The 27,727-nt window shown below is 52.4% G+C and overlaps 7 protein-coding genes across 7 annotated transcripts, besides 1 other annotated feature; 4 read left to right on the forward strand and 3 right to left on the reverse strand.

Annotated features, from left to right (window-relative positions):
• Positions 1–27,727: part of a sequence feature (contig 1.63 331..41959(-1)) that runs on past the window's edge.
• Positions 3,603–7,354, reverse strand: ANIA_03906 (M protein repeat protein; the record flags this gene model as incomplete). The annotated part of the gene is made up of 3 exons (XM_656418.2): positions 3,603–3,845; positions 3,894–3,964; positions 4,055–7,354. The coding sequence occupies 3 exons, from the start codon at positions 7,352–7,354 to the stop codon at positions 3,743–3,745; spliced, it is 3,474 nt and encodes a 1,157-aa protein (XP_661510.1). The 3' UTR covers positions 3,603–3,742.
• On the forward strand, positions 11,317–12,815 carry ANIA_03905 (serine/threonine-protein phosphatase 2A activator; the record flags this gene model as incomplete). Its single annotated transcript, XM_656417.1, has 4 exons — positions 11,317–11,942; positions 12,001–12,352; positions 12,415–12,579; positions 12,660–12,815. The coding sequence occupies 4 exons, from the start codon at positions 11,317–11,319 to the stop codon at positions 12,813–12,815; spliced, it is 1,299 nt and encodes a 432-aa protein (XP_661509.1).
• Positions 12,962–14,321, reverse strand: ANIA_10484 (Saf4/Yju2 family protein; the record flags this gene model as incomplete). The annotated part of the gene is made up of 2 exons (XM_050611380.1): positions 14,186–14,321; positions 12,962–14,100 (listed from the first exon to the last, which is right to left on the reverse strand). Exons 1-2 carry the CDS (start codon positions 14,196–14,198, stop codon positions 12,962–12,964), a joined length of 1,152 nt encoding a protein of 383 aa, XP_050467414.1. The 5' UTR covers positions 14,199–14,321.
• Positions 14,498–17,195, reverse strand: ANIA_10482 (beta-glucosidase; the record flags this gene model as incomplete). Its single annotated transcript, XM_050611381.1, has 3 exons — positions 14,498–16,087; positions 16,134–16,385; positions 16,431–17,195. The coding sequence occupies 3 exons, from the start codon at positions 17,193–17,195 to the stop codon at positions 14,498–14,500; spliced, it is 2,607 nt and encodes an 868-aa protein (XP_050467415.1).
• ANIA_03903 (protein bglH) lies at positions 20,121–21,908 on the forward strand (the record flags this gene model as incomplete). Its single annotated transcript, XM_656415.1, has 2 exons — positions 20,121–21,552; positions 21,604–21,908. The coding sequence occupies 2 exons, from the start codon at positions 20,121–20,123 to the stop codon at positions 21,906–21,908; spliced, it is 1,737 nt and encodes a 578-aa protein (XP_661507.1).
• Positions 22,712–24,890, forward strand: ANIA_13001 (uncharacterized protein; the record flags this gene model as incomplete). Its single annotated transcript, XM_050611382.1, has 6 exons — positions 22,712–22,881; positions 22,992–23,302; positions 23,369–23,765; positions 23,813–23,940; positions 23,997–24,039; positions 24,095–24,890. 6 exons carry the CDS (start codon positions 22,712–22,714, stop codon positions 24,888–24,890), a joined length of 1,845 nt encoding a protein of 614 aa, XP_050467416.1.
• Positions 25,642–27,649, forward strand: ANIA_03902 (uncharacterized protein; the record flags this gene model as incomplete). The annotated part of the gene is made up of 4 exons (XM_050611383.1): positions 25,642–25,914; positions 25,979–26,226; positions 26,284–26,513; positions 26,577–27,649. The coding sequence occupies 4 exons, from the start codon at positions 25,642–25,644 to the stop codon at positions 27,647–27,649; spliced, it is 1,824 nt and encodes a 607-aa protein (XP_050467417.1).

Below are 27,727 nucleotides of genomic sequence, written 5' to 3' on the forward strand. Positions count from 1 at the left end.
ATGAGAACGTCCGTCGCGAAATCTATCAGGCTACCGTACTGCTAGCTCACGGCAGATTCAGCGCCTGGAGCAGTTGCTTGCCAAGCGCACAGAACTAGCTCAGCTCGCAGGTTTCGAGACTTTTGCACATATGACCCTCAATGACAAGATGGCCAGAAGCCCTGCAGCAGTATCCGAATTCCTGACCACTCTCATCACAAGTAACCGCCCGGATGTGCAAGAAGAACTAGCCCAGCTACAGGCGCAAAAGGGGAGTGAGCTACAGCCTTGGGACCACGCATATTACGTTCACCAGCGGGTACGACAGTATGAAACGTCTCAGAAGACTCGCAGGTCACGCGAGTTGGCTGCTATCCCTGAGTTCTTCTCTCTCGGAACCGTAATGCAGGGATTGTCTCGTCTATTTGATCGCCTTTATGGCGTTCGTTTAGTACCCCGTGAAGCTGCTCCTGGCGAGACGTGGACACCTGATGTTCGGCGCTTGGATGTAGTAGATGAGGCGGACCGCCCAGTAGCCGTCATTTACTGTGATTTGTTCTCTCGGCCTAACAAACACCCTAATCCAGCCCACTTTACTCTGCGATGCGCGAGAGAGATTACTCAAGAGGAAATTGCGGAGTCGGCAGCGATGGACGCTTCCGCGGTTGTCGCTCACCCGAACGATGGAATGGCGACGGCTGTCGATTCAGAATCCAAGACGCTCCGTCAGCTACCGACCATCGCTCTTGTGTGCGACTTCCCTGAGCCTTCGTCTTGCACACCATCGCTTTTAAGCGAACACAGCGTGCGCACGCTCTTCCACGAGATGGGCCACGCACTGCACTCCATTCTGGGCCAGACGCAGTTACAATCCATCTCGGGTACGCGGTGCGTAACCGACTTTGCCGAACTGCCATCGGTCCTGATGGAACGTTTCGCGACGGACCCGTCCGTGCTAGCCCTCTACGCCCGCCACTGGCAAACCGACCAACCGCTCTCTGAAACCATGATCCACCACATGGCCCAGGATCGGGCCGCGCACGGCGCCATCTACGGCGCCGTCGAGAACGAGGCCCAAATCCTCATGGCGCTCGTCGACCAAGCCTACCACACCACCAAGACCGGGAACTCCTTCCTCGACACCACAAAACTTTACCAGCAGGTCTACTCAAGGCACGCCAGCCTCCCAGACCCCGTAGACGAACACGGCCGCCCTTCAACTTCCTGGCAGGGATTCTTCGGTCACCTGTACGGATACGGCGCCACATACTACAGCTACATCTTCGACCGCGCAATCGCGAACAAGCTCTGGGAAGACGTGTTTGGCGCTGGAGCTGCGGCTGTTGACCGCTCTGCCGGAGAGCGGTACAAGAACGAGGTCCTGCGGTGGGGCGGGGGACGCAACGGCTGGGAATGCGTTGCTGGTGTTCTGGGGCCGCAGAATCTGTCCAATGCCAACGGTCGCCTTGTCGAAGGAGGGGATGAGGCCATGCGTGAAGTTGGACGGTGGGGACTCGGCCGTGATGGCATATCAGGCTGATCGTCCGGCCCTAATGCAGATCAGAGTTGTTGTATTATACCAAGCATACCGCGACCATAGACTAATCAATAAATGTATAATGTCTGCAACCAGCATACTGTATGGACAGCATCGTAAGCCTTACCCAGATCTCACTCAGTGCTTTCTTCAGCTCACCGACCATTCATCTCATACCCAGCAGTCCTATGCACCACGGTCTAGGGCTTCGTCAACCTTGAGAGGTCTCTATATATGTATATATATATATCCACAGACCGGTAGAGAGATGCCTCTATTGATGCCGACTGCGAGTGATTTGATCTCCAGCAGGGATGTTGCATTAGCGCAACTGCAACGGCCGTAAGATGTCCCACAAGTTGTCTCAGGCTCTTTACTAGGCTTCTACAGCAGGTGACACATATCGGCTTATTTCTCGCTTTGCTCGGCTGTGCTTACCTTCGCTGTTACTACACAGGTCGGTATACATCTTTGGATCGGCTTACTCAACCAATGAACACGTCAGACAGGTGCCACTCAGCTGCGCCTGCTACACTACATTTCCGCGTGAACAATCATCTATTCCTATAACGATTCACAATATTAATATAGGGGCTGTGTCGTACAGCCAAATGACCCCAGATTGCACTCACAACGGTCAAGTCTCTTGGCTGGACCCTACGTACATGAACATGTACCGCCATGTACATACACTGCAGCTTTTGGATGCTAAAGAATCCCATGCTTTTTCCGTACTACCTACTCACTTGCTGTACAATGGCGGCTGTCCTGCCGATTCCAACTCTCCGATTATCATCCGACCCATCCTTTGAAGTTCGCCTATGGGAGCCTTCTAGCTAGTCTTCCCCGTCCTGTCTTGTGTTGTCATCTCGTCGCCCGTGTAGGCGAGCTGTCATCCCCATTCCCTCCTCTTCAAACCCATCGAACCATCTCCTTATGGCTCCCTATTAGAATCTCACCTCATCTCCACGACCCTCCATGCTCTGGTGAATATCTAGAGCCAGATATTATTCTCCGTCGTTCACTATGCCACGCCTATCCCGCAGCTTCTCGTTCTCCTCCTCTTCCTTGTCATCTACATCGACATCCTCATCCTCCGCACGCCGCCAAAAACCCCCCTCGACACTACGGTTGAAACGATGGTTCTCAACTTATCTTCATCTCCCACTGTCTCGTGATGTTGACACCGATACTCTTTACGACGGATTCTCCCAGGATACTCTTCGAAATACCGGCGCCAAAGCATCGAACGCAAGTCCAGAGACAAACACAGACCGCTCTGGCACGCATCCCTCGTCAACTGTCAGAATCCCGCATGATCCCTCAGCCAGTCAGAATCAGTTCACGGACTTTGAATATGCCTATGAGTATCCTGACAGCGAAGTCAGATACGGACATGGACTTGGAACTGAATCGCACAAGCAACATCGCCGTCATCGCCATTATTATAACCGATATTCCGATGAGCTTGGAAACAGAGAAGGACATGGAAGACACGATGACGCAAATGAGGAAGAGGAGGATACCGTCCTCGCTGATAGTTACGCCGCCTTTTGTCGGGCATTCACGTCTTCTCCTATCCATTCCTATAACGTGCCGGCACGGCCTCTTCCACGGCTTCCCACGTCGGAGACATGGGAGGAATACCAGCGGCCGCTTGTGGGTGTGGACGCTGCTCCTACAGAGCGTGTAGCACAGATTAGTTTCTTACCCGTGGGTGCGCACGGCTATCATCCTGCATCATGTATGTTGCCAAGGCCGCCATCGCCACCGTTGGGGATTCTCACCCCTGCAAGATACGAGATCCAGCGAAAACGGGAAATGGCTGAACTGGAGAAAGACAGGCAACAACAGAGATGGCGGCTTTTTATGTGGTGTTTGCCCATTCGAACTTCGTGGTGGCCGGTGGGTCGGACTAAGCAAGTCTGAGGAACTTACACCGTCGGCGAATTTTTTAAATATATATATACACCGTATCTGAGCTGTGCACCGGTATATTTCTCATTGAGTTCTTGTCAATAATAGTAATCTCTTGCAGATAACATATTCATCGCTACCCAGATACCGAATTACATATAGCATCAATCCACGGCGACGGTACTTCAATCGGGTATCCTGAGCACTTTATTACATACATCCTATTCCTATACAAGGCAGATACAAAGAGAAAGAATAAGGGAAAATTCAACGAGCTCGGCCGAACCTGGCTATTCCATACGGATACTCTCACTGTGAGGCAACCTCGATCACGGTTTCGGACTGCGGTGTCCCAGACTGATTAGGATTGGGCGTCGCCCGCCGTGACACTTGTGCTAGTTCGCCAACGAGACTACAGCAGTCAGCAGCGGCATTCGAAATTGTGTAAGAAAGCACCTACCGGCGGTGTTCGTCATACCAGTCGTCATTGGCAGCCCGAATGTGTTTAAGCTGTTCCTGGATGCTGGCCATCTATGTGGGAAAAAAATTCAGGATCAGTAATTGTGCACACAACAGATCTCCGAGGGGAGATTAAGACGATCATAGACGGGGAGGTCCCACCGTTCCCTCGATCGATGAACCCATATCCTCACCTTCCACTGTGGCTGCCTGGTTATTCTCGGTGGCCGGCGTGTCGTCATCAGTTGCCCATCGGCTGCCTTCCAACCCGACGTTGGTTGGCTTCAACGCGTCTTTTTCAGCCTTCAGCGCTGCCAGCTCCGCTTCAAGCTCTCGGATGTGCTTCCGGCTGCCGGAGATAGACGACTCAACCTCACCCAACTGATTGAGAAGGGTCATGTTTTTGTCAATCTGCGCATTCAAGTCCTTCTCGCCTTGAGCGAGCTTTTCCTCAGTCGCGGCGTTGTGCGACTTCGACTCGTCTAGTTCTTTGGCAATTGCATCATACTTGGCCCGGAGCTGCGTCAGCTCGTCCTGGGTTGCAATCGCCTGCTTCGACGCCGTCTCCAAGTCCGACTTGGCTGCCTCGGAAGCAGCCAAGAGTTTTTCAAGCTCTTCGATACGAGCGGTCGCTGCCTGCTGCTTCTGCTCCAATTCACTCTTTTCCTTCTCAATAAGAGAGAACTCATTGGCATGTTGCGTCTTGGAATCGGCAGCGGACTGTTCCGCCGCAGTGAGCTTTTTCTCTAGATCGGCAATTGTCTCCTTCAAGTTGTCAAGTACGGAGGTATCCTGGGCGGCAGTCTGGGCAGCAGTGAGTTGAGCGGTGAGCTCTGCAAGAGCAGCGTCGTGGGACTTCCGGAGTTCATCCAACTTTGCTTCATGCGAAGATTCCAGATCCGCACGAAGGCTAGACAATTTAGACTCCTGGACGGTGAGGAGCTCCTCGATGGCTTTGCTGTGCTCGGAGTCCGCCTCGGCAGCCTTAGAGAGCTGAATGGCTTCCAATTCTGATTGCAGCTTAATTTTCGCTTCTTCGTGCTGTTGTTGAAGGTCGGCAAGTTCCTTCGCATGAGCGGCACTTTGAGCAGCGACGCGCTCCATGGTCAGCTTCAGTTCGCTTTCAAGTGCTTCGATCTTGCCGGCGTGGGACGCCTCCATGTCACTGTTCTTCGACAGCAAATCATTGTATTTGGACTGAAGCTCCTCAAGCGCTTGCTGCAACGACCCGGAGGCGTCAGCCTTGACTCTCTCGAGCTCCGCAGCATGATCAACCCTCAGCGCCTCTAGAGTATTGGCATGTTCCTCAGCAAGAGCAGCGGCCTTCTGAACGTGCTCCTTTAGGGCTCTCTCTGCTGCTGCAGCTCGCTCCTCAGCAGCCTTGATCTCTCCTTCCTGCTCCGCGTCCTTCGCCTTTAGCTTGGTCTCGAATGTAACGAGGTTCTGTTGAAGTGTGTCAGCTTGCTCCTGCTTGGCCTGGATCTCAGCCTGGAGGGCCTTGATCTCTTCTTGTCCGGTGGATAGCTGAGACTCCAATGTGTTGACTTTATCCTTGAGCGATTCGATCTCTTGGAGAGCCTGGGTCTGGGCGGCGTTGGCGCCCTCTTCCAGAGCCTGTCGCGTTGTCTGAAGGGATTGTTCGGCATCGTCAAGTCTCTGCTGGAGAGATTGCAACTCCGCCTGGTGGGTCGCCTGCAGCTCGCTCACCGCATCCTCCTTGACCTTGTCGAGAGATGCTCGAAGCTCCTCGAGTTCTTGCGCATGAGCGGAACTAGATGATTCCGTAGCTGCCTTTGCGTTGGCAAGTTCAGACGCATGGGAGCTGGCAGCGGAGGCCAAAGCCTCATCGTGCTGGGCTTTGAGCTTGGCAATCGCATCCTCATGACCAGCTTCGAGGGCCTTCAGTTTTGCTTCAAGATCTTTGGCAGCCCTTTCGCCTGCTTGTTCAAGCTCTGCTCGGGCGGCGTCAACAGCCTGCCTTAGTTCAGAAACTTCATTCTCCTTTGCTGCAAGCTGAGCGGCAGTCTCTTCCTGGCCCTGAGTAGTGGCGGACTCAGCCGCTGTCAGTTGAGACTGGAGCGAGGTAATTTTATCTTCCAAAGCCGCAATGGACTGTCTAGTAGATTCCTCGGCAGCGCGGACCGCCTCGTCCTTGGATTGCTTCAGACTTTCAATTTCAGCCTGAAGCTCGCCGCGCAGCTCCTCGAGGGCGGACGCCTTTTCGGCCTCAAATCCTTTGGCGGCCGCTTCCAGACTATCTGACTTGGACTGCAACTCAATCTTGAGGGAATCGATCTGCTCGGCGTAACTAGCAGCTGCAGATTTCTGTGCTGCTAGCTCACTTTCGAGAGCTTCGAGCTGGGCCTGATGAGACCGCTTCAGCTCATCGAGAGCCGCCGACAGCTTCTCATCGCCTTGAGAGGCTGCAGCCTGGGATGCGTCCTCCAGAGCCTTCAGCGACTTCTCTTCGATTTCCTTCCTCTTCGCTTCCGCCTCCTCAAGCTGGGCGCGTAAAGCCTGGAGCTGCTCTTCATGGCTAGCCACCAGTTGACTGATCTCGGTAGCGTGCTGCTCCTGAAGAGCCTTTGTAGAGTCGTTAGGCTCTGCCTCAGTTCCTTCGGTCTGAGGTGGCAGTGTCAATTTCTCCTTGGCGGTCTCCAGCTCTGTTTTCAGACTCTCAATGGTAGCTTCGCTCTCGCTGAGCTTGTCCTGTAGAGATTGCAACTTGATGGCATCCTCCTCAGAAGTTTTGGGTGCTGTACTCAATCGCTTCGCGGCGGTAGTTGTGGGTCTTGTTGCCGTTCGCGTAGCTGTTGTAGAAGTGGTAGGCCGGGTTGTTGTGGTCGTCGGCTTTGTCACTGGTCTTGTCGAGGAAGTAGTGGATGTACGCGTCCCGGTGGTTGATGCTACGCTAGCGCGGCGGTCCAGGGTAGTTGTCGTTGATTTTACAGGGGCTCTAGTGCCCGCAGTGCTGCCCGCAAGCGACATACGCTTAGCAGACCCGGTGATCCCCCGCTTCTCATCACCTGAGCTGGCTACGGAGCGCGATTTCTCATCGGCAGAACTGAGTGACGGCCGAGAACGGTGGGAGGAAGTAGTAGACGTGCTGAGCGGCTTGCGAACAGTGCCAGAAGTAGCTGGTCGCGTCGGGGGTTTCCCAAGCGTGCTTCCAGTTGACCCTGGAGTGCGAGTGCTGGATGAAGTCGTCTTGAGGCCAGAGATTGAGCTAGGCCGTTTCGTGGCAGATGTTCCGGACGATACGGGGCGCTTCGTTGTGGTTGTTGTCGTCTTCTTCACCGGAGACGCCCTCACATTTTCCTTATCCTTGGAAGTATCAGGGCTTGTGGCTGGCTCCTCGCTGCCAGATATAGCACTTGATTCCACGGGGGTAGCCGGGGGCACATCCTCCGCATCGACCTCGGCCGGAGGAACGGAGGCAACAGCATCATCTACGGACGACATTTCGCCTATAGCTATCTAGGGTAGATGAATAGAATGGTTATGCGGTATTGAGGAGATCAGGGAGCTTGTCGGTCTTGCGGAAAAAAAGGTTCCTAGAGCTTAACAACAATCCTGGTTAGCTCCAAAAAAGCAAAAATATGGGCGGAGGCACACCGCCGCGAAGACAGCCATCCGGCATGCGAAAAGCATGCGAAAAAGAGGAAAAGGAGTAGAGAAGCAAACTTCGAGGAGAGGCTTTGCCCGGGTGGTAATATCATGACTGAAGGCTAAAGCAGGGATTACCCCTAGTGCCTTAGGAAGCGCCAGACACGACTCCTTTCCGGGTCGGGTAGAGAAGCAACTGCAGGGAAGCTTGGAGTTGACAACTCACCCGTACCACGTTGCAAACGTCCAATTGCAATTCTGAGGCGCTCAATCAGGTAGATGCACGGGGCTATTGAATTGTATACTGCACAGGACGAAGAATGAGTCGTTAGTGGTGAGTTTCAGGTCATAAGTTGGGGACGGAAACTAAACAGCCGCCCAAACACGTACTGGAGCTGCGAAGCACAACAAACGGAGTTAAATGATTAGGCAACAGGGAAATTAGCAAGTACTAAGGGAATATTATTAGGCAAAAGAAGAAGAAGAAGAAGAAGAATGGGAGATGTATGGTCAACTTGAACAGCAGGAACAACGCAGACTCGCAGCTGGAGACAGAGACCGACAACGCAAAAGAGTAAGGAGCGAAAGGAAGGTGGAAAGAGGGGAAGGAACAAGTCACCTGTGCGCTAGTCCACTTTGGGCAATAACCTACACTGGCTGGAGGTCAGGTACGGGCGGTTATAATGGGAATCGCAACATGAACCTGAAAATACAAATATGTAAATTATTGAGATACAGAAGTGCTAAGAGTGCTCCAGGCGTGGTAGTAGGAGGAGGAGGAGGAGGAGTAAATAACACTGCCAGGGGTAATTGCGACGAGATTGTGTGGTTCCTTATTTGGATCCATGGTTCGGTGCGTTTGTGCTCCTAAATATGTACTCCCACCCCTTGGTCGCTGTCTTCGTCATAATCCACAGATGTATATGGACTTACTGTAAGCCTTCTACTCTAGTACACTGACCAGCCACTGCCACTTCTCCCGCCCCTCCCTTGTGCGCAATTCCTCTTGAATCTGCGGTTTATACAGGGTATACACCTGTCGTGCCTTGTCCCGTAGCTCGCTTATCGTTCTCCCCTTGAGTCTATCGGCGAAATCCCTCCTGATCAGGGCGTATCTCCCTGGACCTAATATGGCAGTTAGTTTAGTTCGTCAAACCACTTTTACAGTCTGCAACATACCCTGATGTTTGATTAAGCCATCCATAAGAGCAATACCTTCAGTGTCTGTCCATGGCCTCCCAGACAGAACTGTTGGCGTGTCCTCATCAGTCGACTCGATTACATCGACATCTTGGCCGAGCGAATCAGTTTCATCATTCTGAAGCAAGCCTGATTCGGAAGCTTTGATGAGCTTCTGCAGGGGGCGCAGCAGATTTTCGGTCCGCGTGCTGGTTTGCACATATCCCTCCTTGGTCAGAATTGTCATCCGCTCGCAAAGATCCCGCAGCAGGGTTATCGCACGGTGCAGGTGGTGATAGATACTGGGCGAGCGCTTGGGGCGTGAATGATACGCGTCAAATATAGTAAAAATCAGCTCGATTATTTTCGGGATGACGCAGGCTTCGAATTTTTCGAACAGCCTATGGCCTCGTTCTCGGTTTCCACGCTTGATGATTGTATCATAGACGTGATCCAGTATTAGATTGCCCTCGTCCAAGATACAGCCTAGTATCTCGTGTTTCCGTGAATCTTTTGACCAGAGGCTCTGGGCCGGCCTGGGGTGCTGATGTATACTCTCGTACCATTGGTGTAAGTACTCAATCAAATCTATCACATCCTTAAAACGCCCCGTAGATGCCGGGTTTAGACGTTTTCCCATCTTGTGGGCTTCGAGGATTAAGGCTTTCCAGTTACGCTGTTGCTGTCCTAGTTCCATAGCTTCTTTGCATTGAGGGTAGCTGCTTTCCAGTTCGGGCGTTTGGTGAGCTTCGTAATTGAAGACTATGCGACTGCGCCTTCCTCGTATCGGTCGACTTGCTAAAGCTCTGGCGGACTCTTCAGAGGAAGATTCGCTCGTGAGGCGTTCCGGAGATGGCTGGCTTGGTCTAACCATCCAAGCATCGTCAGTAGATCCTCGTCTATTCGGTGCATCTGGGAAGCGAGGCCTTGATGCCGGGGATTCCTGAGCCACTAATACGGCATTGGCAGCGGACACTGTATTTAGTCGACCTGACTGCCGTCTTCTACTGGTTGCATCCCGTGGGGATGGCTGTGTCTTCGCGGGCCCCAAAGCTTCTGAAGCTTCCGAAGACTCTCGAGACACTGACGGCGGCGGCGTAACTGACGCACCCAACCGACGCTCATGACTCGTGGAGGGATGGGAGGGTTCGCCAGATTGTGTAGCCGGCAAAGAAGGGTGTGTCGAAGAGTCCTGACCAGAGACACTGGAGTCCGAACCGACATTTAGATTTGACAATTCCGCAGTTTCATGATCGGACCCGGTATCATCGTCGCCCCTATCTTTTGCGCTGTGTTCATCCTCGTACATGCCCACATCGCCGTCTGGGGCTATTGATTTGGCAGTATTTCCATCAGTCACGCCATCGCCGTCGTCATCTTGTGTTTGGAATGCACTTGGCCGACTCCGTGTTGCACGCCGCGTTCTATGGATCCTATCTGGGCTGTTGTGGGCGACGGCCGACGGGCTCGGTACTGCAGCTCGCAGGGTAGGTCTATAAGATTTGGGGGAACCCTGCACGACTCTTTGACTTCGAGTGTCAGGATTCGAAGCTCGCCGGGGCGTGCTCCCTTTAATAGGAGTAGATTGAGCCGACCCAAACTGCCGGCTCTGTTCGAGAGTCTGATCAAGCTGTTGCGCGGAAGGTGACAGGGACCTGTCATCATCCGGAAAGAGATCGACTGGGTAAAGCTCGTTTTCCTCGCCCGCGAGGCTATTTTGGTCACCGGTCTCGCTCGCAGATTCGTTATCCGTTGCTTCGTGGGATAACCGCCAAGAATATTCCTCTATGACCTCTTCATCTTCGTGGTCAGCTTCTCTGCGTTTGACGTCCGTTGACGCCCGATGCGGACTGCTCGATATCTCAGGTTGCTTTCGTACACTTCTTAGACGCGTAGATCGACGCTGCGAGGCTGGCTCAGCGGTCGAACGCGATGACCCGTTATCTGGGCTTTGCGGGTGTTCAGAGAAACTCGATGACGCATAGCCCGTCCAGATATCCTCCAGAACAGTGTTCTCCCGGTAGTTTATTGGCCGAGTAGCAGCGATCGGTAATGATTGAATAGTCGCGCGTCGTGAGTGTTCAGGAGATTCGGATCCCGGTATGTCGAAGATATCCCTTCGCGGGGTTCTAGGGACATTGCGTAATTGACGAACTGGCCGGGCACTTTGCGTTTCGCGATCGTCTATAGCTTTGGCTCTTTTATTCAAGCTATTTAGAATATCCAGAGCATTAGTTGTGGAGTTCCGTTTTCGTGACGCTGCGGAGCGCGTCAAGGTCATCTTCACGGAAGAGCCTCGTCTTAGCTGGCATTCAGTAGCATAACGAGCAGGTTGACGCTCTGTTAAAGAGCATTGATTTGCGCTTGCTGCATTTGGAGCACCACCTGCAAAGCGAAAGTTGCGATTGGTTGATAGGTGTTTAAAGGATTGATTCATCAAGCAATCACCAAAGCTCCCCAAAGCTCATGAAGCCCACCAAATCGCGCCTAAGCCTTTTTAGTGCTGGCTGGTACCTCATGGCGTCATGGAGACCAAGCAGGAACAACCCCGCACCTCCACAGTCTGCTATTGTTCAAGAGCTTTTATCTTCTTTTGATCCCATCGATTATCCGAACACATTCAAGAGCCATTGGATGATATGGACACCTCGCAAGTCCGCATACTCCCCAAGCTCGACATCTCAGCAGGGCACAACTTCACTAAACCCAGCAAGCGGATCAACGAAAGTCAAGATGTAGCTGAATTTCTATCGTCAAAAGCTTACGTCGATCTCATGACCTTCCTCCTCCAGCTCAACCGCTCTCTATTTCCGACAAAACTACCCGATGGGCGGGTCCTAACTTGGGAGCTGAACAGCGAAGCCGTTGAATACTCTGCGCCTGTGCGTCAGCTCCAGCAACTGCTCTCCAAACTCGAAGCGATCCTCGACGAAGCGCCCCCCGACACTGGTCCGCGCAGGTTCGGCAATATTAGTTTCCGAAGATGGTACGAGATGGTTGAGAGTCGTGCTGCAAGTCTCTTGGAGGAGTGTCTGTCAAAGGAAATTCTACAGATGCCTTCATCTGATCCTGGTGCGCCGACGGCGGAGGTTGAGCTGCTGGCATACTTTTTAGGGAGTTGGGGGAGTCCACAAAGGCTGGACTATGGAACGGGGCATGAACTGAGCTTTCTCGCCTTCCTGGCGGGTATTTGGAAACTGCATGGTTTTCCCGAGAATAGCCCAGGTGTGGAGGAGAGGGCGATCGTCTTGGGTGTGATACAGCCGTGGGTATCTTTCAAACATTCTTGTTGGGCTATCGAAACTGAAAGCAGTCTTCCACAGATATCTGGAACTTGTCCGAACCATTATTAAGCGTTATACCCTGGAACCCGCCGGTTCGCACGGCGTCTGGGGTCTAGACGACCACTCATTCATCCCGTACATCTTCGGCTCTGCACAATTGGCGCCCGCAATCTCAGAATCAGACCGCATCCCGGAAGAAGGCTCGTTATCCGATGCACCTGCACCAGGTGGTGTCACTAAAGCAAATGTGGTGGAACGAGAAAGGAAACACAACCTGTACTTCTCCGCAATTGGCTTTATCTACGACGTCAAGCGCGGCCCATTCTGGGAGCATAGCCCTATGCTCTACGATATATCCGGCATTCAGGCTGGGTGGGCTAAGATCAACAAGGTATGCTCTAGTTGCACCCCCAATTGCGTAGCAGCTTTTCCATTGCTCACACATTCATTCAGGGCATGATCAAGATGTACAACGCCGAAGTACTCTCTAAGTTCCCAGTAGTCCAGCACTTTCCCTTCGGGTCATTGTTCAGCTGGGAGCGTGACCCCAACGCTCCTTCTCCGGCAGCGGATGCTCATATCGCCGCGACAACGCGGAGAACAGATGAGGCATCTACGGTATCATCCTCCGAGGGACCGGGTACCAGAGCCCCATGGGCGAGTACGAAAGCTCCAGGATTAACAACTAACGTTCCAAGAGCTCCTACCTTTACAGTCCCAAGTACATCAAGGCAACATCCTGGTCCTATGGCTCCTACAAGGGCGCCTTGGGCAACATCTCAACCAGGTGGACCGGCTCCCCCTGGCGATTCTACGTCTGCAGGCCATATGCCAACGAAAGCTCCGTGGGCTAAGTAACGCGCAATATTTAGCAAACACTTGTATTCCAAAACATACTGTCCGATATCTTGTAGGAAGCTATACAGACAAAAATGACCATCGGGTATCATCTCTCAAGCAAACCCTCAACGCCTTCACAAAAGATAAACGTAAAGGTATATCACTCTGAATCCGAGCCATAATCAACCAAAGCCACAGCCTGAGATGCGCCTTGCTTTGTCCTTGGCACTTCCTCCTGACCCTCCACTACACCATTCCTAGCACTCTTAGCCTGAGTATCAGAGCCACCACCGTTTGCGCCCTCCTCTGCCTTCTTTCCGTCCGCCTTCCCTGGCGTTTTCCTCTTCTTAACTTCGGGCTCCCAGACATATGCACTATCCCCGGTACCGTTTAGAAATGGGTCGACAGCGGCCCGCGTATTCCCAGCTAACTCGCTACGAAACGAAGCCTTGCGCTCCGCAACCAAATCCGCCGTTTTCCGCTTCCCACTGCTGCCTTTACCTTTCTTCTTATCAGCGTCACTCAGTCGAGACATAGCAGCCTCAAACATCGGTTTCGCGCGCGTACTTAAACAAGCACTAGAAGCACCATCCTCAAACTCAACCATCCCGGCCCTTACCGCATCCTCCTCGGCCTCATCCACAATTTCAATGCCCAAACTCATCTTATCTTTCAGCGCCTCTTTGATGCCCTCCTTCTTCTCCAGCACCTTTCTCTCAGCCCGAAACCCCCTGCGCAACCTCTTCGACACCTCATATGGATCATCCCAATCCCGATCCTGTTTCTGCTGCAACTCCAGTATCCGATTCCGCGTTTCATCAACGATCCGCTTATCTTCGACCTTCCCCTCTAGTCTTGCAAACGGATCATCTCCAGCCGCCGCCCCTGCAGCACTTCTCCCACCGAGCAAGATCTCTCCACCTCCTATCAAGTCTGTCCCATCCGCTTGTCCGGTGTCTCTCCTCCTCCCACCCTCAGTAACAACGTATGCCGTGTTCTTCGGGTCCGTCCGAATCTCAATCCAGCCGCCGCAAAGCGTATGCTTCATGCGAAAACTGTAGACCGGCGTCGAGTAGTAATTACCCACTTTCTTCTTTTCTGCGTTAAACCGCACCCCCTGCCCAATTATGTTCTCCGGCGAACAGGTCGTGCACCATACCGCGAAGGGCATCTCGAAGCGCACAATTAATGCGCCTTTGGATTGGAGGTGCCGCGCGCGCGAGCCGAGTGGGTGTTTGTTGTGGAGCTTGTTGGCAGTCGTCAGACCTTCTTGGTCGGGCGGGATGTACCGGCCCATGTCTGATAGAAAAATTATGATTAGCTAGGCTCTAAGTGAGTGTGAGGATATTATATGCGTGGGGAAGCGCGAGGAATGGGTACGCACTGAAGCCCTGCATCTTGACGGTGTTTGTGGTGTGATATTGGTTGGGCTATGTATTAAAAAGTGGATGGTGTAGGCTCATTCCTCGGGTATGAGCTGCTTTGAACATTTGAGTGTGATCGACTAACTTAAGTCCTGGGATGATTTGCTGTTGAGCAGAAGTTTGAGTGACGGAAGACATCATAGAGGTTATCCGAGCTGATTTTATGCGGATTACTAATGATGTACATAGTGCCCATAAGCACAAGCAAGATTGAATCCAAAGTAGATAAATGTGAAGATAAATACATAAACCAAAGATTATTATACCGAGAACTACAATGTAACGCACCGTCCACCGACCTCGCACTCAGTTCTTATATCCAGAACACTCTCCCCGATGTGAATCTTCACCCCTTCTCCACCAACAACAGTCTTCCAATCCTGCACCTCAACATCCCAAACACTCACGTCTTTCCTTGTAACTTCCAATGTAAGAGTTTCACTTTGTCCGGTCTCTAGGACCTTCGTTTTCTCAAACTGTCTCAGCTGCCTACTCGGCGTGTCAAGCCCCAGCGAATCAGGAAGCTCAACATATAGTTGCGCAACAGCACGGCCAGAATGTTGTCCTGTATTGGTGACAGTCACTTGCACTGAAAATGCGACGTCCCAGAGAGCAGGATTGCCGCCTTCTGCGCCACCGGCTCGTGGGGGAGGTTGTGGGTCTGTGCTGTATCCGTCTGGGTAGGGGTATGTCTTTGAAGAGTTGGCAACGGCGGCGTCAGCTTGCGGGTTGTTGAGGTATGGGTAAATGTAGCGCCAGATGCGGTTAAACTTGGCTGGCCAGGCTGCTTCGGAGGCGGGAGGGATAGTATTGGGGTATGTGGGTGTTGGGCCTTTTGCGGGGCGAGAAGGTGGATACGCGCTGTCTAACGGGGTAACGACGGATAGGGCAGGCTCTGAGAACTCGAAGGTTGTGTAGGAGAGACCGTGACCAAAGGCGTAGCGTGGTGTGATATCCTCTTTCAGGAAATGGCGGTAGTCGATATATAAGCCTTCTGTGTAGTAGTCTTGGATTTGGCCAAACGGTTGCTGAAGCAGGCCCACGCTTGACGGATAGTTTGATTCTTGATAAGGAATTGTGTAGGGGAGATGGCCGCTCGGGCTGTAGTCACCAAACAGAACGTCTGTCAAAGAGTAGCCAGCTTCCTGGCCTGGGAGATGGGCGATCAGGACGGCCTTGACGCTGTCAAGGTCAATCCATTCTTCGAGGATTATAGGTCCAACTGTGTGAATCACGACGACGACCTGAGAGAATCTCTCAGCTGCGGCTTTGACAAGTTCATCACCGTTGTGCCATGCATGTAGGCCCGACGTCTTTCGGTCTCCCGGATTGCCGTCGACCGTGATGTAATTTTCGCCGGAGTCGGAATTGATGAAGACAATTGCAATGTCCTCGTCGTTTGCATCGACGGACGACGGAAAGCTATCGGTAATAAAGAACTCTGCTGTAGGGGTTATGTTGGCAATTGCTTCCTGAGGTGTGATGAGATACGGGAGTTTAGATGTGCCGCTGCCCCACCCCATAGTGAGAACGCCCCTATTGCAGCCTTTGTCTGCACAGGAGTTTAAGCCTTGAGGATCAGGACCAGCATCTGTGCCAAAGACCTTCAATGAGTCATTACGTCTCAGGGGTAGTAAGTCCCCTTCGTTTTTGAGAAGTGTGATGGCGTCCCTCGCGATAGCTCGCGCTGTGATATTGTGATTTCCCTGAACATTCACATACTGATTCACGACACCGATGGGAGAAATAACGGCGCCCGGATAGAGAAGACCTTTTTCATCCTCTGTGTTGCTAGAGAAGTTGGGAAGCGGGTAGTCCTGATCTTGGCCCATTTTATACCACGTTGCCAGGATACGAGTTACCTGCATAAATTAGTTTGCGCCTAGCATTATCGAACTCATGACACACCATATCGTTTAGTCGCTCAACAGGAACAGTCCCGTTGAGGATGGAACGTGATAGCTCAGGGCCCCAGTAACTGTTCCCAAAGAGTGGAACGGCACCATCCCCGGGCATATCCATATCCAAGCCCGCCAACGCAGACGAGACCCCTCCATAGTGCGCAAGCCAATCCGTTACGACGAATCCTTGGAATCCCAGCTCGTCTTTGAGTACGCCATTAATGAGCTTGCTGTTTTGGCTGCAGGATGATTTGTTTACCTAGATAATCAGCATACGATGGATGCCAGAAACCGTTCCACTCACATCATTGTAAGCAATCATCACTGACCCGACTTCGGCCCGAACACCCTCAGCGAACGGCCAAATGTAGAGCTCGTGAAGCGTTCTGTCATCGATGTTGGACGAGTAGCCTTGTGTGACGACACTACTCATTCGATGCATCTCCTGCTCATTCCCTACGAAATGCTTGATGCAAGCAATGAGGCCCGTACTTTGCATTCCCTTAATCGTCTCAGCGCCTCCAATGCCTTGCAAAACCGGATCAAACCCGAATCCTTCCCAGTTGCGGCCACCCCGGGGCTTGCGCCCTAACGGCCCGACAGAAGGGCCAAGTAGCACATTGACGCCTTTTCCACGTGCTTCCTCTCCAAGTCCAACACCACGCTCGTACATGAGGCTCTTGTCAAACGTAGCACCGACCGTGATTCCTGGAGGGAAAGCAGTGTTGTGGTCGGTATTGCGCACGCCCAACGGAGAGTCGTGAAGACATAAATTCGGGATGCCGAGTCGCGGGACGCTGCCGGTCTGGCCCGCGCAGGGGCCCATGAATATCCCAGTGCCGGTGGTGAGGTTCACCTTCTCGGCCAGGGTCAGGTTGCTCACGATACTGTGCGCTTTCTCGTATGCCTCCGCCCAGGTCGACACCCAGCCGCCGTTCGGGGCTGGGTAGTATGGCGGAGAAAATGGTTCATCATCGGACTGGCGCTCGTTGAGACTGGGCCCTGGCGAAGCCAGGGCACGCGGCGCCGCTGCCGCAACGAGAGCAAGAATCAGCCAGCGATGAGCCATCTTGCAACCTCGTCCGTTCCCCTGGTTAACGAACAGTAGTTGCGCTCGATGCTTTCACAGGCACCAAGTCAGCGTCTGCGCAAGATTACCCGCCAGCAGACAATCGCTAAAGGGGCAAAAAGACAAACGACTGTGCCTCGATCTGACAGACGCTCGAGTCAAGGAGGGTGCTGAGGGTGCTGAAATCCATGATATATCACAAATCAGCTGCAAAGGGGTGCCCCGTGCCAAGGTCATGCTGCGCAGGCGGGTCATCTTTTGCAGTTTTTATTCCTGGAAATTCTCCATGCCCCTTGAATGCAACGGAGCAGTCACACCTGTTCTGGCAAAGGCCGAGGGACTTCTTGCAGGATGCATGTTGATCACCACGCTAACCACCGGATGTACGTGCAGTGGAGGTCACCGAGGCTTGCCTGGTTGGCGTTCAGTCCGGTTGACGGTAATTGTGGGGAAATGTTCCTGTCGAATGACTCGAGACTCGACTGTCGGGCTGGCGATGGGAACTGATCTTCATATTCGCTTAACCGAACCAAGCGATCTGTCAGGGGAGCCTTAGAACGTATCTTCGTTAACGTCATGATCCAACAGACCCATACTGGGCGCTGGCACAGCATGGGAAGAGAATCCAGCCGAGTCCCCGTGGGGTAAATTGCTTTTGTCCGTCACATATCACATGCGTTGAGGAATCTTTCACTTCCAGTTTCTGCATCATGCATACTAGGCGTCGATAATATTAATTCGAAAGCCTAATACTGTCTGTGTCTGAGAAGCATAACAATGACAAAGCAGACACAAAGTGGATTCAGCGTCATCTTTATGCCAAAACACACTTTTCCTATTCGGGAACACCCATCGCCTACTCCTGCTATCGGCATCTACTTCTAGAGCCGAGGCTCCAACTACTTAGCCCGCCGTGCCAGTATTCCGACCGATGCACAAACCACCTTTCTGTCACGTTCGGAGCCTCTCAAACTTCTACAAGATGTCTAAACTCTCCCCAAGCCTAAAGGCGCTGATCAATTCGCCCACCGCCCGTCCAAACACCGTCCCCGCGCCGCGCAATATCAGGTCCGTCTACGCCAAGATCCAGCAAACCGCGCAGGAAAAGAATGTCTCGAGGAATTCATGGATTGCTCTATCAGTGCGCTTCGCCCACCCAGATATGGACAGTACTGTCTAGATGATAATACTTGGTGACTAATTTATCGTGGTGAAGACAGCAGCTACCATGACGATGAACTCTCCCGCCTCCCTAACCGCCCTATACGAAACCGCAACATCCTCAGAACCAAGCGAACTCACACACATTCAGACCGCGGAACTCATGCGCGAAGTTGGCCTGAAGTGCATAAGCTTCAACGGTATCCCTCGAACAATTAACTGCCTCAATGCCTTCAAAGCGTCTCTACCCGAGTCGATCGCCTTGGCGCTGTCAAAGGAACCAACCCGCACCCCCTCACCGCAGAATATCACGGAGATCTCAACACGCGGGAAGGATCTCTGGGACTCTATCTACCGCCCCTTCGAAGTAAAACTCTACGACAAACTAGCAGACGCACACCCCGACTTGCCCGTGCACATTCTACATGCAAATTATGGCGCTCTCCTCTCTGATCCAGCGGGTCGAACGACGGGTGCAAACCTTGGCAGAATAGGGACGAGCATTGTTGCGATTGCCTGCCTGAGGGCGCAGACTGGCGTTGGGCCGCAGGTGGTGTCGCATGTTTTCGGGCTAAGGAAAGCCCTGGAGGATGGCACTTGGAAGCAGGATGCTGAGAGCGAGGAGGGGGCGAGATGGTTAGCTGGAGAGGAGGGGAATGCGTGGATATTGAGGAGCGTAGATGAGATTGTCGCGGAAATCAGTGAGGGCCAGGGATCGAATTTTGCGCCCGGGAAGGCCAAGTTGTAGATTATGAGAGTTGTATATATACCAGGGTGGGGCTAGGTGGGATGCGATGTATACAGTGGGCATACGGCCGGATATATATATACTGAGTTTTTCTAGCACTCGTTATAGTGAACAGTATTTGTGCAGAGCAATGACTAGATAAGTACAGCATTATTTTATTTGGCCTTCTTGTTCTCAGATACACTCCGGGGTTTTTTTCTATAGCTCCCCCCACCGAGCGAAGCAGCTGCCGACATTTGAAGCGAGGGGCTTGTCCACTTGAGGGTATAACGAATGCTCACCTGGACAGCTGTGGCCGAATAGCTTCGCACAATGATGAAAGACCATTAATCGGTGACCTACCGGAATCAGGCCCTTAAGGCCCGGTGCATCATGTCGGGGAGCCTCCGCGAATCTCCAACTTCGTGTTCGCCAATGAACGCTCTTGCCGCGCACCCCCGAGGCAGCCCTAATCAATTCTAAGATGCCAGATCTGGACAGGCAGCTAAACTCCCCGCACTTGATGGGGGAATTATGCAGTTAGCTTGTCGGGCAGGGCCGCAGTGAGCAGCTATGATTTCCACGTTTACTTAAGTGAGCTGTTTTCCGCTTCGTAGTCGGGCCAGTTTCGCTGGGCTGATTCTTCCTCTTTTTCGACTGTTGCCTAAGATGACGCGGACGTTTGACATAGACTATGTTCTGGCGAACATAAGTGACCAGGACAAGATTGCCTTACTATCTGGTTGTTGAAGTCTTGTTCACAGGACTCTGAAAGTGGCTGCTGACTCTAACCAGGAATTGATTTTTGGCACACACATCCCATTCCCCAGTTCAATGTACCCTCAGTACGAGTTACAGACGGACCGAACGGAATTCGAGGGACGAAGTTTTTCGCCGGTGTGCCAGCCGCTTGCCTACCATGTGGGACAGCTTTGGGTGCGACCTGGGACCGAGACCTGCTGCGACGTGCCGGTGAGCTCCTCGGAGACGAATGTATAGCAAAGGGTGCACATTGCTGGTTGGGCCCCACGGTGAACATGCAGCGGTCGCCACTAGGAGGGCGCGGCTTCGAGTCTTTCTCAGAGGATCCGTATCTGGCAGGTGTTGCGGCAGCTTCGATGATCGTTGGATGCGAAAGCAAGGGGATCATTGCCACTGTGAAACACTTCGTGGGCAACGACCAGGAACATGAGCGGCGAGCGGTCGATGTGATTGTGACGCCGCGGGCACTACGCGAAATATACCTGCGCCCTTTCCAGATCGTTGCTAGGGATGCGAGGCCGGGTGCGCTCATGACTTCTTATAATAAGGTTAACGGGAAGCATGTGGTGGAGGACCCAAAGATGTATGATCTGATCCGCAAGGACTGGGGGTGGGATCCGCTGGTCATGAGTGACTGGTACGGCACCTATACTACGATTGACTCAACGAATGCAGGACTGGACCTGGAAATGCCTGGCGTGTCAAGGTATAGGGGGAAATACATTGAGTCTGCTATGCAAGCGCGGCTCATCAAGTCGTCGACGTTGGATGCGCGGGCACGCAAGGTATTGGAATTTGTGCAGCGAGCGAGCCGGACCAAAGTCTCAGAGGTCGAGAAAGGGCGCAACCATCCAGAAGACCGCGCTCTCATGCGAACCCTCTGTTCAAATAGCATTGTGCTGCTAAAGAACGAGGAAAACATCCTCCCGCTCCCGAAGAACGTAAAGAAGATCGCACTCATCGGATCCCATATCAAAACGCCGGCGATTTCTGGCGGCGGCAGTGCGGCGCTGAAGCCGTACTATGCTTCGACCCTGTACGATGCAGTACGTGAGGCTCTTCCGAATGCAGAAGTGTTGTATGAGACAGGAGCGCATGCCCATAACATGCTGCCGGTGATCGATCGCCTGTTGAGCAATGCAGTTATACACTTCTACAATGAGCCAATGACCCAGCCAAACCGCAAATGCTTGGGGACCGAACCGGTCACCACCACCGCGTTCCAATTCATGGACTATAAGCTTGCAGGGCTCAATAGGGCTCTTTTCTGGTCCACGCTGATCGGTGATTTCACGCCCGACCAATCAGGCATATGGGACTTTGGGCTGAGTGTTTTTGGAACTGCGAACTTGTACATCAACGATGAGTTGATCATTGACAACACGACTAAGCAAACTAAAGGGACAAGCTTCTTTGGGAAAGGCACCCGGGAGGAGATTGGCTCGATGAAGCTTACGGCCGGCCAAACATATAAAATCCGGATCGAGTTCGGTTCAGCAAACACAACAACGATGAAGACAACTGGAATGGTGAATTTTGGCGGGGGCGCTGCAAATCTGGGGGCCTCTCTGCGCCTGGACGCTGAGGAGATGATCAATCGAGCCGTCAAGGCGGCAGAAGATGCCGATTATGCCATTATCTGCACTGGCCTGAATCAGGACTGGGAATCAGAGGGATTCGATCGTCCGCACATGGATCTTCCTCCAGGTATTGATAAAATGATATCAGGCGTGCTAGATATAGCTGCGCACAAAACAGTGATTGTCAACCAGTCTGGGACTCCAGTAACAATGCCATGGGCAAGCCGGGCCAAGTCGATCGTACACTCATGGTATGGTGGCAACGAAACAGGGCACGGGATAGCTGATATCCTATTTGGGGACGTGAACCCCTCCGGTAAACTCTCCCTGTCTTGGCCCATCGATGTGAGGCACAATCCGGCGTATCTGAACTACGCCAGCGTTGGTGGTAGGGTGCTTTACGGCGAGGACATCTATGTTGGATATCGGTTTTATGAGAAGACCGGTCGTGAAGTCTTATTTCCATTTGGGTATGGTTCCTGAACATACCATGGATGAGTTATTGCTGATTGAGACGTAGCCATGGTTTATCCTATACCACTTTTGCGGTATCCCCAGAAGCCTTGGTCTCACCAGGAACATTCACACCAGAGAACCCTTCGAATGCAACGGTAAAGATCAAGAACATTGGCGGGGCTGCTGGTGCGCAAGTGCTGCAGCTATATGTGGCAGCACCCAATAGCCCGACACCGCGCCCGCAGAAGGAACTGCAGGGATTCGAGAAGGTGTTCCTGCGTCCGGGAGAAGAAAAAACAGTGATAATTAGGCTTGACAAGTATGCAACCAGTTTTTGGGATGAGATCGAAGGGATGTGGAAGAGCGAGGCTGGCGTATACGAGGTACTGATTGGGACCTCGAGCGAGGATATTGTTGCCCGTGGACAGTTTGAAGTCAACCAGACGCGATACTGGAGTGGCCTTTAGCTGAGGAGCTGAGTAGCTTAGATTAGCTTAGACTAGAGACAAGCGTAGAATTGATTGTGTTATTGGAGGAAAATTGATTTTAGGCTGTGTGTTTGAGGCGATGCTGTGTACTTAGCCGAGGCTGAGAAGACGGAAGTCTTGGGTGGAACTTCAGAACCAACGGCCCTCCCAGCGACCATCATTTGATGATATTTATGGATGCTCAAGATACCCTGCGTGCATAATCTAACGGCCTGATTTTTAGCGTCGCCACTACCCAGGGCTGAAGAGTCTGTTGTCTAGCCCGCGAGGCCTCCCCGTACTCCCCGCAGTGATCTCCCTCGTTAATACTATCGTTCTCCCCACACATCGCAATTCTTGCAGATGGAGACTCCCTCGGGCCCTCCCAAGTCGCGAAAGCACACTAGAGTCTTGACAGCCTGTGAAGCTTGCCGCTTGTCCAAAACGCGTTGTGACAGCAGTCGTCCCTGCTGTGGTAAATGCCTCCGCCGGGGGGTTGCCTGCATATATCCTGAATCTGATCCACTGTCAATGTCAGCCTACCTTTGTTTCTTCTTCTCTTTCTTTATTTCGTTTCTGCTCTTTCTTCTGCGGCATCAGTCTGCTATGGATTCTGCTATGTTCAAAATTAACTGCTCGTTAGACTTCAGGAATGGGGCTCCAAGATCCTTGAATCAGTCGAACGTCAGGAACACTTACTAGCAGAGACACTCGGGGCCGCCAGTCCCTCAAATAATCTGCCTGTTCCAGTTCAGCAACCGCAGTCGGTTTCCAACTTCATTCAGCCTTCAGTCGAGCCGCAAGATACGGAGCTGATTTCACGTAATGATACGCTGAGAACTCCAATCACTGGTTCAGATATGATCTTGAGCTGGCCCATTTTCCCCCAGGATAGACCAGTCTCAACATTTCCTCCTGCTGCATTTGAGGAAAAGCCCGATCGCTTTCCCACCGGTTGGTCCCCTATTCCTGCTTTTTCTGTGGAGTGAACTATGGAACACTGACCGTGGAAACTTACAGTCATTCCCAGCTTTGAACCGCGAAGAATACTAGAGCTACGGGAAATTTTTATGACCAAGATTCTAGCCAAGAACCCGATTATCGATCCAGAGCAGTTGGAGACATATATAGCGCGCGTGCTAGAGACAGGTATTGACTGGTCTGCTTCTTCATGTCTCGTGCTACTTGTCCTTGCACTGGCAGCTATTTGGGGCACCTACCCAGAGGATGAAACAAGAGAGGTCACATGCCCGGATCCTAGCTATGGAGCTTCTCAGACGGTGACCTACGTGACGGTAGCAGTGCCTGAGCACCGGATGAAAGAATCCCTCGGTTACCTGGCCATGGCCAGAAAACGAATATCCGCTGCCTATCTTGATAACACTCTTCTGGGAGTCCAATGTCTCTGCTTGTTCGGGTAAGTTGTTGCGAGATGGTCGTAAGCTTATGCTGACAAGCACCTAGATTCTGGTATCAGTATAACATCGAGCCGATTCCGGGTTGGAAAATGTTTCGCACGGCATCGATGCTGTGGCAGACATATAACATGAAACACCGGAGTGGAAATGGGGAAAGGTCTGCGCAAGAGGAGAGTATGGATTCCTGGCCCTAATCGAACTGTGAATCATGGTATAGCTAACGCGAGAAGGCCTGGAACAACGGCTCTACTGGACGTGCCTCAAATCCGAATGGTAAGCCTTCCGCGCTACACTGGCCCGGCAAATCACTGATCTGGGTAATCCATAGTGAGGTTCGATATGAGCTCTGCGAGCTACCACCATCCGATCTCTCGCTTTCAGACTTTCCATTTGCACTGCCGAGCTTTTCTGTCTACGACTCACCATATAGTGGTAGTCCTGATAACAATGCTCACAGCCCGTCCGCTCCGGCCTTAGACTCGACTCCATACTACTACTATCTCGCAGAGATATCCATGCGGAGACTGCTCAATCGCGTGCGAAATACTGTTCGGATCCTCTCGCCAAGTCTCAGTATTCCCGCTATCAAACAGTTGTCTGGTACACTTTGCCAGCTCGAAGATCAGCTGCATCAATGGGTGATATGTCTACCTCCCGCCCTCCGCTTTAATATGCCTCTTGAATCCCGCCCACCACCGAAAGAACCCGAGCTCGTGAAGCTCGTCCGAGAACGCTACGTTGAAGTCCGCGAGCTTCTCTGCCGCGCATACTTATACCTCTGTATTCACACCTCGTTAGACAGGGAGCTTGCAGCATTGTATGGCACCAAAGCAACTGAGTCACTGCTTCTCGCCGTATACCGCATTCAGCACGAAGTGCCCTTTTTCCGACACCCGGGATCATGGGGTGCATGCAGAGTGCGCTTCAATCACGCATTATGCCTCATAGCTGCCTTCAGGGCAAAGACCGATGAGATCCCTTCCGCTGAATATGTCAGTCTACCCGTTAACTGGGCCTCGTATGTCCGGGTAGTAATCGAGCGTTTAAAAATATGGGGCCAGGAAGGAGGTGGTATCAAAGAGCTGAGTTTTCTGCTGGAGTGGCTGATGCATGGGATTGTATAGCCTGGGCCAGAAGGAAAGGGTATTATGGCTGTATGATACACGAAACTATCCCGCATCATACGGACTTATTTCTCATCGTGTGTCCAATTCGCAACGGGACCGTGCTCCGATCTAAGAATTGACAGCGCCTGTTTTGGCACATCTGGCCCGCTTCAGCATCCAATCGCTTGCCTTAACTTCCTGCTAGCGTGCTATGGGACCTTGTACTGCCGCCTGACATTTTCAAGATACTCCTCGCATGGTGCAACTAGGGTGGGGTCAAAGAATCAAGTGACATTGATTGGACGAGGCAATACGAGCCTTCCGCCCTAGGTCATTGGCGTTTCTATCCTTGTTTGCCATTCAGCCTTGGATTTTATCCAGAGTTTTCAATGTTTGGCCTCAAACGAGCCTGCATGAGCAAGCTAGTCCGAGGGAGCTTATTATTGCGAAGGGAATCCTAACCAATGCCAAAGCTCTTCCCATTATATGTACAGCCACACAATCGACCTAGAATTCGACAGGGATAGGTACAACTACCGAGTCGGGTATGAGGTGTTTCTGAAGCCTGCCTATAATATTGGACTGGCGATGGGAATTAATCTAGCAGACGTTCCCAAAAGGAAATTAGCCCCGAAGAGTTGCATGTCCTAGATGTGGCTTAGGAAGACTTGTTAGCTCCGGGCTGAAAATCGCTATATATTGATTACTGGGATTTGACTGACGCACGCACTGTCTGCACTGGATTGTTCCTTGGTTCCAACCATGAGAAATGTTATGTTTACTTCTCGCAGCATTATTCAGCGCTGCAAATGTCCTAGCGCACCGACCTACTGCTGCATTGTCTTCCGTGAGCCAGGCAGCATGGGCGGCGTTTAACGAGTCGGTTAACGGGCATCTGTACAATGGCGAACCGTTCCTGGCTCCTTGTTATTTCCAATACGATGGGCAGGCCCAGGGGTCAGATGTTAAGGAATGTACTGTTCTGCAAAACGGCAGAACCAATGGGCGCTTTACTTCTGACCATTTTGGTGGATACCGACAAGTTTGTTGACCCTGACTTCCCATTCTGCTCCAGGTCGTGTAACGCCCAGCTAATGAATGTATAGTCTAACTGGGGCGCATGCCAGGCCACTGGTAAAGGTTGCACGTTTGACGTGGAATTGACAGGCCCCGAGTCTTCTACCGAAGTATGCTATCAAGGCAGCGTCTCGTCGAAATTCGTAGATGCTCGCAGCGTGGAGGATATCCAGGCGACGCTAGCTTTCGCTGAGAAGAACAATCTGCATTTGGTGATCAAGAACACTGGTCATGACTACACAGGCCGCAGCTCTGGTGCAGGCTCTTTAGGCTTATGGTACTTTGCTTTTCCATACTATTGCAGCTTTGTGAGATAGTGTACTGAACATCTCAGGACGCACCATATTCAACCGCCACTCAAGCTGGGGCAGGACTTCGTCCCAGAAGCTTGCACTGAAGCCGTGGGAGACGCTATCACCTTTGGCGCTGGGCAGCAGTTCTCGGGGATCTACGAATTCGCCCATCAACATAACTATCGCGTAGTGGGAGGCGCTTCAAACACCGTTGGTGCAGCCGGCGGCTGGATCACTGGCGGCGGGCACAGTATGCTTTCAAATGAGCTCGGTAAGGCCCCATTGCCTGGCCCTGAATACTCCTGGTTCTGAAGCAGCGGACTGACTGCCAAAGGACTGGGCGTGGATAACGCTCTACAGCTGAGGGCCGTTCTTCCCAATGGTACTTATGTCACGGCCAATCGGTGTCTAAACCAGGACATCTTTTACGCCCTCCGAGGCGGCGGAGGCGGCACATTTGGAGTGGTTACGGAAATGAGCATGCTCGTCCACCCCGAAAAGCCTACAATCCTCGCGCTGGCCACTTTTCCGAATATCAGTTTCGCCACTGCATCGCAGTTTATCTCCGTCGCCGTCGCCAATGCCGACAAATGGGCTTCTGAAGGTTGGGGAGGATACATCCAACTCGGCCCACTGGGCTACGGCGTCTCGACCTTCTTCATGTCTACGTCACTGCTCAACCTATCCGCTGCTGAGGCTTCAATGAAGCCTGTCACAGACCTTGCAAGCAGTCTCGGTACACTCGCGACGGGCAGTGTGACCCTCTTCGACACATATTACCATGTCATACAAGCTCTCATTGGCGATGAATCATCGTCCGGCCTGAGCGGAGGCGGCCCGATGGCTGTATCCTCCCGAATCATACCGCGGCGGTCCTTCCAAGGCACAACCAACCAGAATAAACTCACATCCATTCTCACCAAAATCCTCACAGATTCCCAGAGCGACTACCACAGTCCGACCTCACCAGTGGCGCCTCTCTTTATATGCGTCACTGCGCCGACGATCTACTCTCAAAACCTCCCTGAGTCAGACCGACCCGGAAGACCAGGCGCTTCTTCCGTAACAATTGCCTGGCGCACGGGGCTCTGGCATTCCGTCCATATTTTACCATTCGCAGACAGCACAATTGGCCATCCTAATGCAGTGCGGGATATTTTCCAGGCGGTTCACGATAGGATGAATCCGCTGCGGCATTTTACGCCGCATGCAGGGGCGTATCTAAATGAAGCCGACACCTTCGAGACGGATCCTATAGACTCATTCTGGGGGAAGGAGAATTATGCCCGGCTGTTAGCCATCAAGGAGGAGATCGATCCAACGAATCTCCTAACCGTGCATCAGGGAGTGGGGTGGGAGAGTAGCGATACGCGGTATAAATGTTATCCGGGCTTGGATATTGTATGAATTGCCATCTTGGCTACCTCAAGTATACTAGGTATAGACTGTCGGCCTTTTGGGTTGATGTCTCGTCCGAAAATAAAG

Source organism: Aspergillus nidulans, chromosome II, assembly GCF_000011425.1.
Source record: "Aspergillus nidulans FGSC A4 chromosome II".
In the NCBI taxonomy this organism is placed as follows: domain Eukaryota; kingdom Fungi; phylum Ascomycota; class Eurotiomycetes; order Eurotiales; family Aspergillaceae; genus Aspergillus; species Aspergillus nidulans.